This window comes from Lygodium microphyllum, chromosome 28, assembly GCF_053477565.2.
Source record: "Lygodium microphyllum isolate KBCC chromosome 28, Lygodium_microphyllum_v1.1.10, whole genome shotgun sequence".
NCBI classification, from domain to species: Eukaryota; Viridiplantae; Streptophyta; class Polypodiopsida; order Schizaeales; family Lygodiaceae; genus Lygodium; species Lygodium microphyllum.
This window is the reverse complement of record NC_141162.1, coordinates 94,400,096-94,412,705: the sequence shown is the minus strand read 5'-3', so window position 1 is coordinate 94,412,705 and position 12,610 is coordinate 94,400,096. Positions and strand designations below refer to the sequence as shown.

The following is a 12,610-nucleotide window of genomic DNA, read 5'->3' as shown; positions in this document are numbered from 1 at the left end:
TCTTTGTTTTTATGCTGGATAGCATAGGTGCATCTCCAGAAACACAATGATAAATCTGTTTGGCTCTTGTCATGGTTAGTTCGGACTGCTATCCTTTATTCAGGACTTTTTAACTATCAGTTGTTCACAAAAAAACTACGATTTGAAATGGGAAGTTAATGTCCTCTTTATCTACTTGCAGCACTCAAGTACCCTTAGAATGGGTGATTTATCCTTGGATACACAGCAATTGCAATATGATTAGTGATCAAAATCAGCTTCGACCTGTCTACTTTCCAGATTTGCATCCGGGAAGGTGGGCTGTTGACTACTTGTTTGGAGTAGATAAGGAATCAACTAAGTGCAGTATTGTAAAAGAGCAGGACTGGTTGTATAAGCATCTGTTTTTTAAGTTTTATTGGTATTTTTGTATTTTCTCCTTGCTAATGACTTTAAGCATGTCTCGGTGAATCTCTTTCTTACTGGGACAAATCTTAGATGTGTACATTTTGATCTTACAGCTTCCAAATAATTAGCATTTTGTCCTGATTGGCCTCTCTCTCTCTCTCTCTCTCTCTCTGTGCTGTGTATTGCATGCATATATGGAGCAGTTTCAAGTACTTGGGTCCTGGTTCCAACATCAACAAAAATGGGTACACACCCTAGTACATGTGAGGAATGGGGAATTGAAACTGGAAACAGATCCTAACAGTCGTCATCATGCTGCATTTTGATAGTGCCATTTTTATACTTACTGCATTAGCAAACAAATGGTATACTCAATATAGATGGTGGAAGTTGGAAATAATCCCAACAGCAGGTCAACATACTGATACAGCTTATGGACTCACTTCAAAAGTCCAGATCTCAAATGCATTAGAGAGTGGAGCCCTGACACTATGGTTGGAAGGGTATATTTTGACCTTGACCTGGATAGAAGTGGATATTTTGATTTTAAAGGTGGAAGCCAATATGATGTCGCCTTATGTTTACAGTTTCTTTGTAGCCTGTTTATAGTAATGAATAGAGGGAATCTTGTTTCTACACAACAATAGGAATTGTAGATGGGCAGCTCCCTTGCAGAGAGTTGCTTTCCTTAGTATCATCCATAAGAGGTGGCTTGAACGTATCATCCATAAGAGGTGGCTTGAACCCTCTTAGAGGATTCATTTCTAGGACGCTAAAAGACAGCCTTGGATTTAGAATAACCTTATCTTGGATGGTGAGAAGAGAGAAAACGATGAGTAAACACATCAAAACAATCTCATGAGGTAAGAATACAAGATTAGCCTTGCACAATACCTCAATGATATATCAAAAGAAAATGTATTATTTTAGTACAATGGCTGAGTGAATGGTCAATCAGGAAGTCTGTAATACCAAACCATGTGGGACTGAAAATGGAAGGTGTTTTGTTTTGTGAAAAAGGGTGTGGCCGGATACGTTACTCAGAAGAATATTACAAAAAAGTACATATGCTTAATAGTCTAGTTGGAGCTGTGTGATATCAGAAAACAGAACATATATACAAGCCTCTCAAGGCGGTGTGGGGGATGGGGGATAGAAGCCTTGTTTCTTTGTGGAAAACAAGCCATGGCCATGTTAAGTAAGAATGAACTGATACTGGAGCTCTTGATAGTGTAGCTATTGATCCCATAGGCCGCAGAGTGAGTGGATGATGGATGCCAATGGCTTTACCAAGGTTGCTTCTACCAAAAGGCTCTTGCTGTTAAAAGAAACTAGAAGCGTGAGTTCCAGATGTGCCACCTTGTAAGGCTCCCACCGATCTCTTAGACCTTCGTTCGCGATGCTGTAGGGTCCAATACTTGGTGTTTGGGCAAGGCCTCTAGACCAACCACAACACATGAGGTTGCCTTGATGATGAAGATTTTAATATGCATCTCTACCTCATATAGAAGATGGCAGCCTTTGCTAATTGAGTGATAGTAGAAGCCTCGTCAAGAGCACCCCACACAGTGCAACTTGATGAGGTAGTTGGCAAACACATCTCCCCCACCAGTTGGGTTGGCTTGCATGACCAAAGACAATGCTTTGGAGTCTCCACGGGGGCAACACTTACAGACTCCATCACATTGGATTCAGAACAACCAACTCTTGACTTTTAGTCGTCCATGTGCTAAAAGCCAAACAGATTAGGACACTCTCATCAGCTGCTGCTGGTGACTCTCCCAAAGGCATCACCTTAAGGTTTGGTGGAAAGTGTTCATAATGCTTTGCTCTATCTAGTGTTTGCTACGTGAGGAATGTCCAATCCATGTTAGCTTGCATCAACACATCGGCAAATTTGGGGTGTGTAAGCTAGGAAACACTAGGGCTTCTTGGAGATTGTTGGGGCTGGCTAGAGCCACTCTCTTGGATCCCACTGCAACTTGTCTAGAGGCGGACTCTCCCATATCCTAAGGTGCCAATCCTAGATGTCAAACCAGCTTATGCATGGATTCAAGTGCCATGACTTCCGACAAGCCGATGATATAGATCCTCCTTCAAGAGATATTAGGGAGTGATGACATGCTGTCATAGTTGCTAGGGGTTTTAGAAACAAGAGGTATGAAACATGTTTCAAAGGTTTCATATGAGTTTCCTAAGACGTAGGAAAGTAGTTTCATTGGAGATGAAAATTTGAAATTTGATGTACACATAAATATACTTCAAGTCCCATCAGCCTCAACAAAATACATATTGGACATGATTTGATGTTGTATACAAAATTTAAGTGAATAATTAATTGTCTAACAATTTACATACATGGTTCATTGTATTCCATGATTCATCTATATTTCATGAATGTAAAAGAAGCATAATACCATAGATTAAATAATTGCTATCAAATATACAAATTGCTATCAATGTCAAAATAGCAATAACAATCCATGCCTCTATAGGACATCAAAATAAATCCATAGACCATGTAACATGTCACATGAATCATGAGAGCTACTACTAGGCCTTTTCAAATGTCAAATCCATGTGTCTATAGGCTAGATTTTAAGTAGGAGAAAATGGATAATTTGATCCGATATGCAAAATTGGACACCGACTGTAATCTTTAGGGTGGCAAATTTTCAATTGAGCCTTTTTCTACTTTTTAGAAACGTCTAGGCCTTTCTAATGTGTCCAACTTGTAGGCAACATGTTTCTTGGCAACTATGTCAACTCTCCTTAGGGTAACCATTCAACCTGAAGGTGTGTGGGGAGCATTGCGAAGTTTGCCAACCACTTGTGGAGGAATGCCTACTAGTGTAAATTGTACGACCCACACCTCTCATGGATCCACTAGGGCTTTGTGAGGGGGTCTACCCATCACGTTGACATAAAACGCAGCATCTTCTCCATGCCCTTGGGATATCGAAGTGGTCGATGGTGCGTACTATGTCAAAATTCAGATCGCGTTTCTTCCCGATCTTTCCTGGCTTCCTCATATCTAGCGAGCCACGTCTCCATGCAGGCATGGTGCAACATAAAAAAACGATTCACTTTCTTCTCCATTGTAGTATCCATTCTTTTTTCCACCCCATTTCCAATCACCACATCTCCAGTTAGTCTATTATCGTCCTTCCATAGCATACTGTTGTCTGAATCCACCATTGGTAGCCACTGTGAAATATGTACTAATGCCTCAAACACCAACCAACCTTTAGCCATGCTACCTTTTGCTGGCCGAGCTCATTGTCACACGAAGCCTTTCAGGGTTTTCATGAAGCGCTCCAAGAAGAACATCCATTGTATATGGACAGGTCCAATAATCTTTAATTCATCTACAAGATGCACCAGAAGGTGGGTTTGTATTGTGAGCATGTTGGTGGGTAGGTACTTCTCAAAGAGATAGAGGGATTGTTGCATCAATCAACCTTTTACCCGACCACTCAAGATCTAGAGAGACACTTGTAGGATCGTTGATTTGACATCCGTAGGTTCTACAATAGGCAACAAGATTCCAGAGAGGGCTAGAGGCATGTTGTCAGCCCATTGGACATGCACACTCCCCTCGCTACATCTTGTCATGATCTTGGATTTATGGGCTCTAAATAATGGGTTGCCTTTGATCTCTTCCGGGCATGCTGGGGTGTGTTGCTCTACAGTCTATTGCTCTAGGTCCTCAAAAAAGGTGTGCTAGACTCATAGCAAGTTGCAAAGAAAAGATGATCTGGGTAGTGTAATTAGTGTAGTGCTGAAGATCCATCTTAGAAATGGTTTCCACTCATCGCTTAGACAAGGTCTGCACTCTTAAAAACACCTTGTTGGAGGGGGAATTTCCATGTTTGCTTGCTTGGAGTGAGCCCTCCAATTACTAGCTTACCCAACATGTCTCGACTTTAGTATTGAAGATCAATCATTCCTTGGCTCCACTCGGAGTGATGACAGATGGTGGTCTCCCTATACCCTAGCATGGAAATCCCTAGGCTTGTCTCTATCGGATCATAGGAAGTTTGGCACTAGGTAGCAGAGTTGAGTCATGCATGACAAAGAGAACTATTGGCACAAGGCAATGAAGCAAGTTGTTGCTAAAAGAACCTAGTTGACCACTAGGGCCTTGCCCACTAGGGAGAGGCAAGTTGTGATCCAATAGGTCATCTTTCTTTCTATCCATCAATCAAGCATAGGGACGAATTGCTGGGCTGTTGTGATCAAGTCCCACCCCTAACCCAATGTACTTGATTGTTTTATCCTTGCTCATCCATTTGAAACCCGAGTGGGTGCCCCACTTGGTGCTAGAATTTGGGTTTGTTAGAAAACCAATTGGCTTAAGCTAGTTGATTTTCACAATTGCTACCATATAGAACACCTATGATGCCAACTTCACTCTCTCAAGCATCACCTCATCATCCTCAACATAAAGGGTCGTGTTGTCTGGATGCTTGGAATCTAGCAATTTTGTCTTAGCTAGTGTTAGTAGCTTGAGGCCTCTTAGGCTGCTCACTCTCGAGCGAAGAAAATGAGACATTGCCTCTGTAAAAATAAGAAGAGATAAGGAGCTAGGGGCCAATGTAGTTGGACCGAGTGCTAAAGTTGGAACTTTGTGTATAGAGTAGAGATCCCTCTAGTCATTGTTGAGGCAAGCCTAGTTGCTCCATGGTGTTCTCTAGGAAGTCCTAGTTAACTTTGTTGTAGGCCTTCTTGAAATCCAACAAGAGTATGCCACCCATTGGCCACTGTGTTGTCCCACTTTGTTGCCTTGAAGAAGATGAAGATGTATTGAAGGACACTTCTATCTTGGATGGAGCATGTTTGTGTGACATAAAAGAATCTAGAAGCTTGGGAGAATGGGGCAAAGTCAACCACCAATCATATGACAAGTGCAATAGGGCACTGAGAATATAGAGAGCCAAAAATAGTAGTCACAATGAAGAGAAAGGTGAAGATAATTTTACTTATGAAGGGGGTGGATGCATGGCGGGTGGGTAGTTTGATGTGGCCAATGCATGCTTGCCATGTCAGTAGATAGGGCCATAAGGAATAATGAGTGTGGTGCCATTCTTGATATGTCGTGTCACCACTCGTTACGCCATGGAATTATATGATGAAGGGCTCCATCTAATGAATTGAAGTGACATTCTATCATTGTGCATCAAGATCCTTGCTCTCTATACGCTCTCTTTTTTTTCCCTTGTATACCATGAGACAGTCATCCCAAGGGAGAATGGCCGCATGTTGCTTGATATCAAGCTGCCAGTGAAGGAGTCCTCTTAGCCGGGCAATATGAGTTTGCAACATCAGAATGGGAATAAAAAATTAAGGCATTCCAGGTGGTCGAGTTATGTTAGCAACCCTAGAAGCGCAAGAAGTGAAGCACAATCTTTATGTGCGGTGGCATAGGATGGGAAAATTTAGGATTTCCAAACACTCAATCACGGGGATGCTTAATATGTCCCATTGCACGATCCCAAATCTCAGGCAAAAGGGACCAAATCTTTTTCGCAATTGGGCAAGAGATAAACTTGCGATGAGAAGTCTCCATGCTTGTAGTCGAGAACCCTGTTTGTGGTAGTTTTTGCCTCAATTCTGTATGTTTTCTCTGGATGTGCAGCCTGCGTGGTCAGCTCTCACCCTGTATGTGTGCAACCAGCAGTATTCAGACTTCAGTGATCAGTGTGTGCAGAAATTCAGTTTCACGAGAGGGCACTGTGTGCAGACTGCAGTGTGCTCATTGCTGAGTACTCAGTCCCATCCTCTCTCTCTCTCTCATCTCAGTTTTCTAAGTTAGCATGGTTCTAAAGCAAGGAAAAGAGTGGCAATTTGTGATGGAATTGCAGAAATTGAAGAATGGACTGCGTATTATGCAGTGCAAATATTATTCCCACACATGGAATGGTGGCCCTGCTCATATTCGTGCCCACATCTTGGGGCTGAAGGGATTTGGGGTTGATAAATGCTCAAGTGCACCCCAAGATGTAAAAGATGTAGCTCGTAGATTGCATGTAAGTGCTTCCATGAGTTCGCAGGATGCATTGGATGCAAAGGTTTCTGATTTGGGAGATGCATCAGGAAGTGCTAGTGCCAATGTGGCCACTTGTTTCTCTGAAGCTAGTGATGCTCATGGAATGATGCCTAAAAAGCGCAAAGCTAATGCTAGGGAAGGCCCCTTGTTTCAAAGTTGGAACGCAAGGCTGATGATGGAATAGGGTGTGTGAAGTAGAAGAGAAAGGGTGAAGGCAGCCACAAGCCATGAACCGCAATGTCCTCTTGAAGGGGTGTGAGGGTAGTGGAAGGGGCTGGTGAAGGAAAGGGCGTTTGATGATAGAGGAAGAGAGGTGAATGATGACTTAAGGGGGAGGTCAGTGAAGAATAAATGAAATGAGTGCCTATTTATAGGCATAAGTTGTCTAGGGTGGTGCACCACTATGTGGGTGCCCATTGAAAAAGTGGCAAGAATGTGGACATAGCCCTTTTTGGGGTTGTCAGTGCGAAACCCTAAATGAAGTGTGTAAACTCAAGAAGTGGTTTCTCAACATCTCCTCTCAAGCCCAAAAAGGGATGAAGAAAGAGGAGGGAGGAGAGATTCAATGAAGAAGAAAAGGATCATGGAGATCCAAGATTTCCACCTGAAAGGTGATCTGTTGTAAGGAATAGTAGATGGGATGAACTGTAGAACCTGACTCCACCTTAGGAGAGAAGCTACTAGCTCCATAACTCCATGGTGGAAGGAATTCAAAGGCCTTGTCACCAAGCTGCGGTTGGACCTTCAAGGCCGCGATCTAGGCGGCAGTATTTGAAGATCTTGGGTATCAATAGGAGAAATGATTGCTCAAAGACAGGGCGGGATAGGAAGCAAAGGTTCACAGTGGCAAGTATCAGTGGGGGTTTTGGTGATGCCAGAATAGGAGCACCCAATGGCTTGTACATGTGCCTATGGAAAAGTCATAGTATCGGAGTATCAACCTTTAAAAGGGAGGGTGGGTGCGAGAGGAAGAGAAAGGTATCTCTATCTCCTGGTGATGTAGTGGAAATGAAGGGGAGAATCATCAGATAATGTCGAACCCACAACTTGTCTTTGCCTTCTCTAATGAACAGGGTCTTTAGCTCTATGAGCTCTTGCACTCTAATACAATGTTAAAAATAATAGATATGCTTTGATACCATGCCAAAATAACAGGCATGCTTTAATATCATGTCAAAATAAGTGACTATGCAAAGAGTAGGGTTTGCGGGGAGTAACACAAAGTGTGTACGACAAACATTGAGAGAGAAGAGAAACTCAGAAACACAAGAACATAGTGATGATGCACTGAATCACGCTATGAGAAGAAGAGCTGATACAATGGAGCCAAAGCTCAAAAGATGATTGCACTATCCTGTTTGAGTGAGGCGGCAGCACATGTAGGAATCTACAGAGTGAAGGGAGCGAAATACAGTCCTCTGGGCAGTGGGCTATCAAAGTAATCACAAGAAGGTGAAGGACAACTTTTGAGGGAGTGAACCACAATCCTCTGATGCCGTCAGAGATGTGAAAGATGATCACCAATTGTCGAGGCAGCACACCACAGTCCTTTGATACCGAGGAGTGACTTGGGCAACAAAATGCAAATTCTAGAGTGTCAGAGCTATCAAATATAGGGAGAGTAGCCGAGATGCTAACGCAAGGTGGATAATGATGATGTCAGATGATGGAGGATGAGCCGGGTTGCAAAAGTGCAGGTCCCAACAGCCTCTGTTGACAGATGAGTGGTGCGAGGTGATGGCAGAGGAACTAGGCTACGAAAATGCAGGTCCTAGTAGGCCCTATGATAGACGAGTGATGAAATCATTGATGCTTGGTGATGGAGACTGTCGCCAAAGGCTAGGATGCTGACGTTGAGTTGGAGATGATGATGCAAGGCAAGGAGAAGATCTCTAGACTGAAAAACGTTGGTGAAGTTGGAGGTTGAAGGAGAAGGGTGCTGATGCAAAGCAGATGATGGTGACACCAGGTGGAAGATGCTCCAAATGCAAGGCCTGATGATGGAACATGGTGCTTGAAGTAGAAGAAAAAGGATGAAGGCAGCCATGAGCCACGAATTGCAATGTCCTTCTAAAGGGGTGTGAGGGCAATGGAAGGGGTTGGTGAAGGGAAGGGTGTTTGATGACAGAGGAAGAGGGGTGAAGAATGACTGAAGAGTGAGGTCAGTGAAGAATGAATGAAGTGACTTCCTATTTATAGGTATAAGGTGTCTAGGGTGGCGCAATGTCCTCTTGAAGGGGTGTGAGGGTAGTGAAAGGGGTTGGTGAAGGGAAGGGTGTTTGATGACAGAGGAAGAGGAGTGAAGAATGATTGAAGAGTGAGGTTAGTGAAGAATGAATGAAGTGACTACCTATTTATAGGCATAAGCTATCTAGGGTGGTGCACCGCTGTGTGGGTGTCTACTAAAAAAGTGGCCAAAACATGGACGCTAGCCCTTTTTGGGGCTATTAGCGTGAAACCCTAAATGAAGTGTGTAAACTGAAGAAGTAGTTTCTTAACAATTCTGTGTAGACTGATGGAACATGATGCACTCTCCATTGAATGCCGTTGCTTTTGTGCTCCATTGTATTTGGAGCGCAAAGAATCCTGACAGTGACAGGGAGGTGAGTAAGGGTTGGATGGATGTAGATGAATGTGTTTCAAACCATGATGTAAGTGCTCAAGGGGAGTTATATGATGAACTTGATAAGTATAACTTAGAGTCAGGTGCATTTGCGCATTCTATTGCAAAGGATGATAAGGGGATGCATGAAGGTGTGAAGTGGTGGGAAACTTTTGGGGTAGAGACACCAAATTTACAGCGCTTGGCACTTAGGATATTGTCTCAAGGCACTTGTGCTTCACCATGTGAGAGAAATTGGAGCACTTTTTCTCTCATTCATACGAAGAAAAGAAACAAGCTTAAGCCAAAGGATACAGAATTGTTTTTATATGCACCAATTTTAGTCTCATAAGCAAGTTGAAAGAAAGAGGATTTGAGAAGACAGAAATGACCTTGGAAATGCTAAACAGGGAAAATGATGATGAAAGGCTGCTTGCTTTGCAGGAAATGAGAGAGGAAGATGATGAGAATTCAGCTCTTGTGACAGTGGGTGCATCAAGTATTGGTACCTCTAGTGTGCCACATGATGAGGTGGAGGATGAGGATGCTGGAGATGAAAATGATCCATGAGTCAAACTTGAGTAGCACATGCCACAAGAAGTCTACCATTTGGAGTCTTGACCCTTGTGTCTTTAGTCTCTTGAGTTGCCTCTGTAGAGTCTAGAGTACTAAGATGTATTATGAGTCATGACATTTTGTGAACTTAGTGAGCTGATTATAATTTATGAGTCAATGAGTCATGACATTTTGTGATCTTTGTGGCCTGATTATAATCTCAAAATTCATACGATTCCCTTGTGTAAATTTCAATGTCTTTTATGCTTGATTTTCGAAGTGTAAGCTTTTTAAAAAATGTCTACAATTCATATTAAGGTTCAACTTATTATTCTTGTATTTTTCTAGTCTTTTAAGAAAAAAATTAAGGCAATGTATGATTCAGCCCAGGGGTTTGAATCAATCATACTTTCATACTCGTACACGTATGGAAGTATGAGACGTATGTTATCAACTATGATTGAGAACATGTCACTAGGAGCCTTGTAATATTATATTTTTGTGCACAATATCCTTGTTTTCAAGAAATAAGTGCATGATAGAAACTTCAAGGTTGTTGATCAAAGCACGTAGCTTGAAGAAGGGAAGTTTGGCATTAGTAGTCACAAAAGTTCTCCTCCAATTTCAAAGAACTCTTGGAAATCCATCTATCAAAAGCAAGATCATCTCGAACTTCTAGTTTGTAGAAAGGGGAACATGCAAAGAAGGGTATGTGGCACTGTTGTAAAAAGCCAGGTCACTGGATTGGGGGTGTAGAAAACAATTTGCAAAAGAGAAGAATAGTAAGGATTTAGGTATGCCCTACACATCAAGTTGAAAAGTCTAGTCTTGCCATTTTGGATGTTTGGCCCTTCCTTTTATGGAGTTATGATCCACAAGAAGAAAAGGCTCTTCACCTCTAGGACATGCAAAGGCAATGATTTAATCACTTTTGAACTTTTTTTCCCCCTTTTTGCGGTGTAATGATGCCCATGGTGTGAAAGACGGATGATTGACTCACAAATTATAAAACAAAGATGATGGACAAAGTCACTTGCAAGGCTATCGATGATGAAGGAATGGTGAATGAGGATTTGGTGATGAAAGAACCACAAGTGGAGACTGCTTGGGATCCAATGTGAGAAAGGTGCTCATGGGTGCTTTTCTCAAGGAGATTCAAAGAAATGCTACATGATGATAGTGCACATGCACCAAGGTACCACTTGGATAGTATCCCTTCTGGGGGAAAATATTCAGTTGCCCAAGCGCCCTTTTTTTGAACACACATGAAGATAGCCACGTGGAATGTGTGGGGCATTTGTTCTCGCCATAAGCAACATGCCATGTGGACTGTATTGCATGAGAATCAGTGGGATGTTCTATGTGCTGTTGAGCACAAGAGTTACGGCGAAGCAAGAAAAATTGTGGATTGCCATGGGTTTCGTTTGTTTTATGCAGGGACACATGCCATGCATTATTTTGGGGTGCTTATGATTGTGCATGAAAAATATCAGCCGGTTCTTATTAAAAATGATGTGCATGGCCGTTTTGTGGTGATTGAAATTGTATTTGAAGGAGAGATCTTATGGCTACTTGGCCTCTATGTTCCAAATGATCCTTTATTTTGCCGGGGCCTTTGGAATACTTTGTGGGCCTCCTTGTCACTCGGCAGAAGGGGTTTTTTGATGGGGGATTTTAATATGCGCGGATTCTTCGCAGTCAACATCGGAGCATTCGGTAATGGACGCTCCGGAAAGTCGTGTGTGGAATGTGTTGGCTCGTGACGTTCTTAAGCAAGACCTTTGGTCTTGGCTACACCCTTCTTCTACAAGGTTTACTTTCCACTCTGCGCAGTACGCGACTACATGGTCGCGGTTGGACCGCATATACATCATGTAGACAGATGATTTTCTTCTTGGGATGCTCAAAATGAAAGTGTTGCAGCAATATGCCTCGTCGGACCATTTCCCTCTACAGCTTGAGATGCTTGCACAACCCATTGCACTTTTTAAGCAATTTCTGGATAGACTCCCTTTGCGTTTCAATTCGTCTTATCTGAAGCATTCAATCTTTCAGGGCTATATGCAGCAATTGATTGATAGATTCTTATTGGACTTCTCTTCTGAGAGCAATGCTTCGTTTCAACGATTGCTTTCTAATGTGCAGCGGGTTGCTCGGCAGTATGGGATCCATCATGCCTCTCTTTGTCGGCGGTGTCGATAGGCAGTGCAAGACTTATTGGCCTTGGTTCGTTCTCTGCAGGTGGACACTCCAGATGATGTTTTTTTGTTGTCACTAGAGATGCGTTTGGCTGGTCTTACTAGAGAGTTTCAGTTGAAATCTTATCAGCAGGCCAAATTGCAAAATCTGACGGAGAATTTGCAAGACAGTGCTTGTCAGACCCATAAGTTCTTTCGAGCTCTCCACGCCTCTCCTGCTCATGAGAATATGACTAGACTCCAGGATGCAGAAGGTCAAATGGTCCTTGATCCACAGACTATTGTGAATATGTGTAGGAATTATTTCCTTGACCTTCTTGGTTCCACTTCTCCATCTTCAGACCATATTATCCATGCCTGCTCAGTTTTCTATGATTTGGTCAGCAATCAAGTTCCCCAAGACATGCAAGCTACGTTGGAGGCAGACATTTGTGAGGCGGAGGTTATGGATGTTTTGTTACACTTGCCCAAGGATAAAAGTCCTCTGGGATGGTCTCAACAATGTGTTCTTTGAGGTCTTTGCTACCCAATTGGCGAAACCATTGACGGCTATGTTTTAGCAGGTGTGGGAAACGGGGTTCATGCCTTCCTCATGGAAAGAAGGACTTATTAAACTGTTTCCAAAAGTTCCTTCGCCGTCTATGTTGAAACATTGGCGACCAATTTCTTTGATGCGTTCTATGTATAAAATCTTTTCCAAACTAATGGTGAATCGGCTCCATAAGCATCTTCCTGCCCTGGTGCATCCTCTCCAATATGGTTTCATTAAGGGCCGCAACATTCTGCATAATGTATTAAATGCGCAACTGGCTATTGATT

At 42.6% G+C, this 12,610-nt stretch overlaps 1 protein-coding gene and 1 pseudogene across 3 annotated transcripts in view; both read left to right on the top strand.

The window, feature by feature from the left end:
• LOC148011768 (uncharacterized) overlaps window positions 1–12,610 on the top strand; it is a 139,290-nt gene that overhangs the window by 65,086 nt on the left and 61,594 nt on the right. For all 3 annotated transcript variants that reach the window (XM_087670789.1, XM_087670788.1, XM_087670790.1), the window contains one exon: window positions 182–295. In XM_087670789.1, coding sequence (XP_087526915.1) covers window positions 182–295 — 114 coding nt within the window. The remainder of the gene's footprint in view (window positions 1–181; window positions 296–12,610) is intronic.
• LOC148011769 (uncharacterized) lies at window positions 8,959–9,608 on the top strand (annotated as a pseudogene).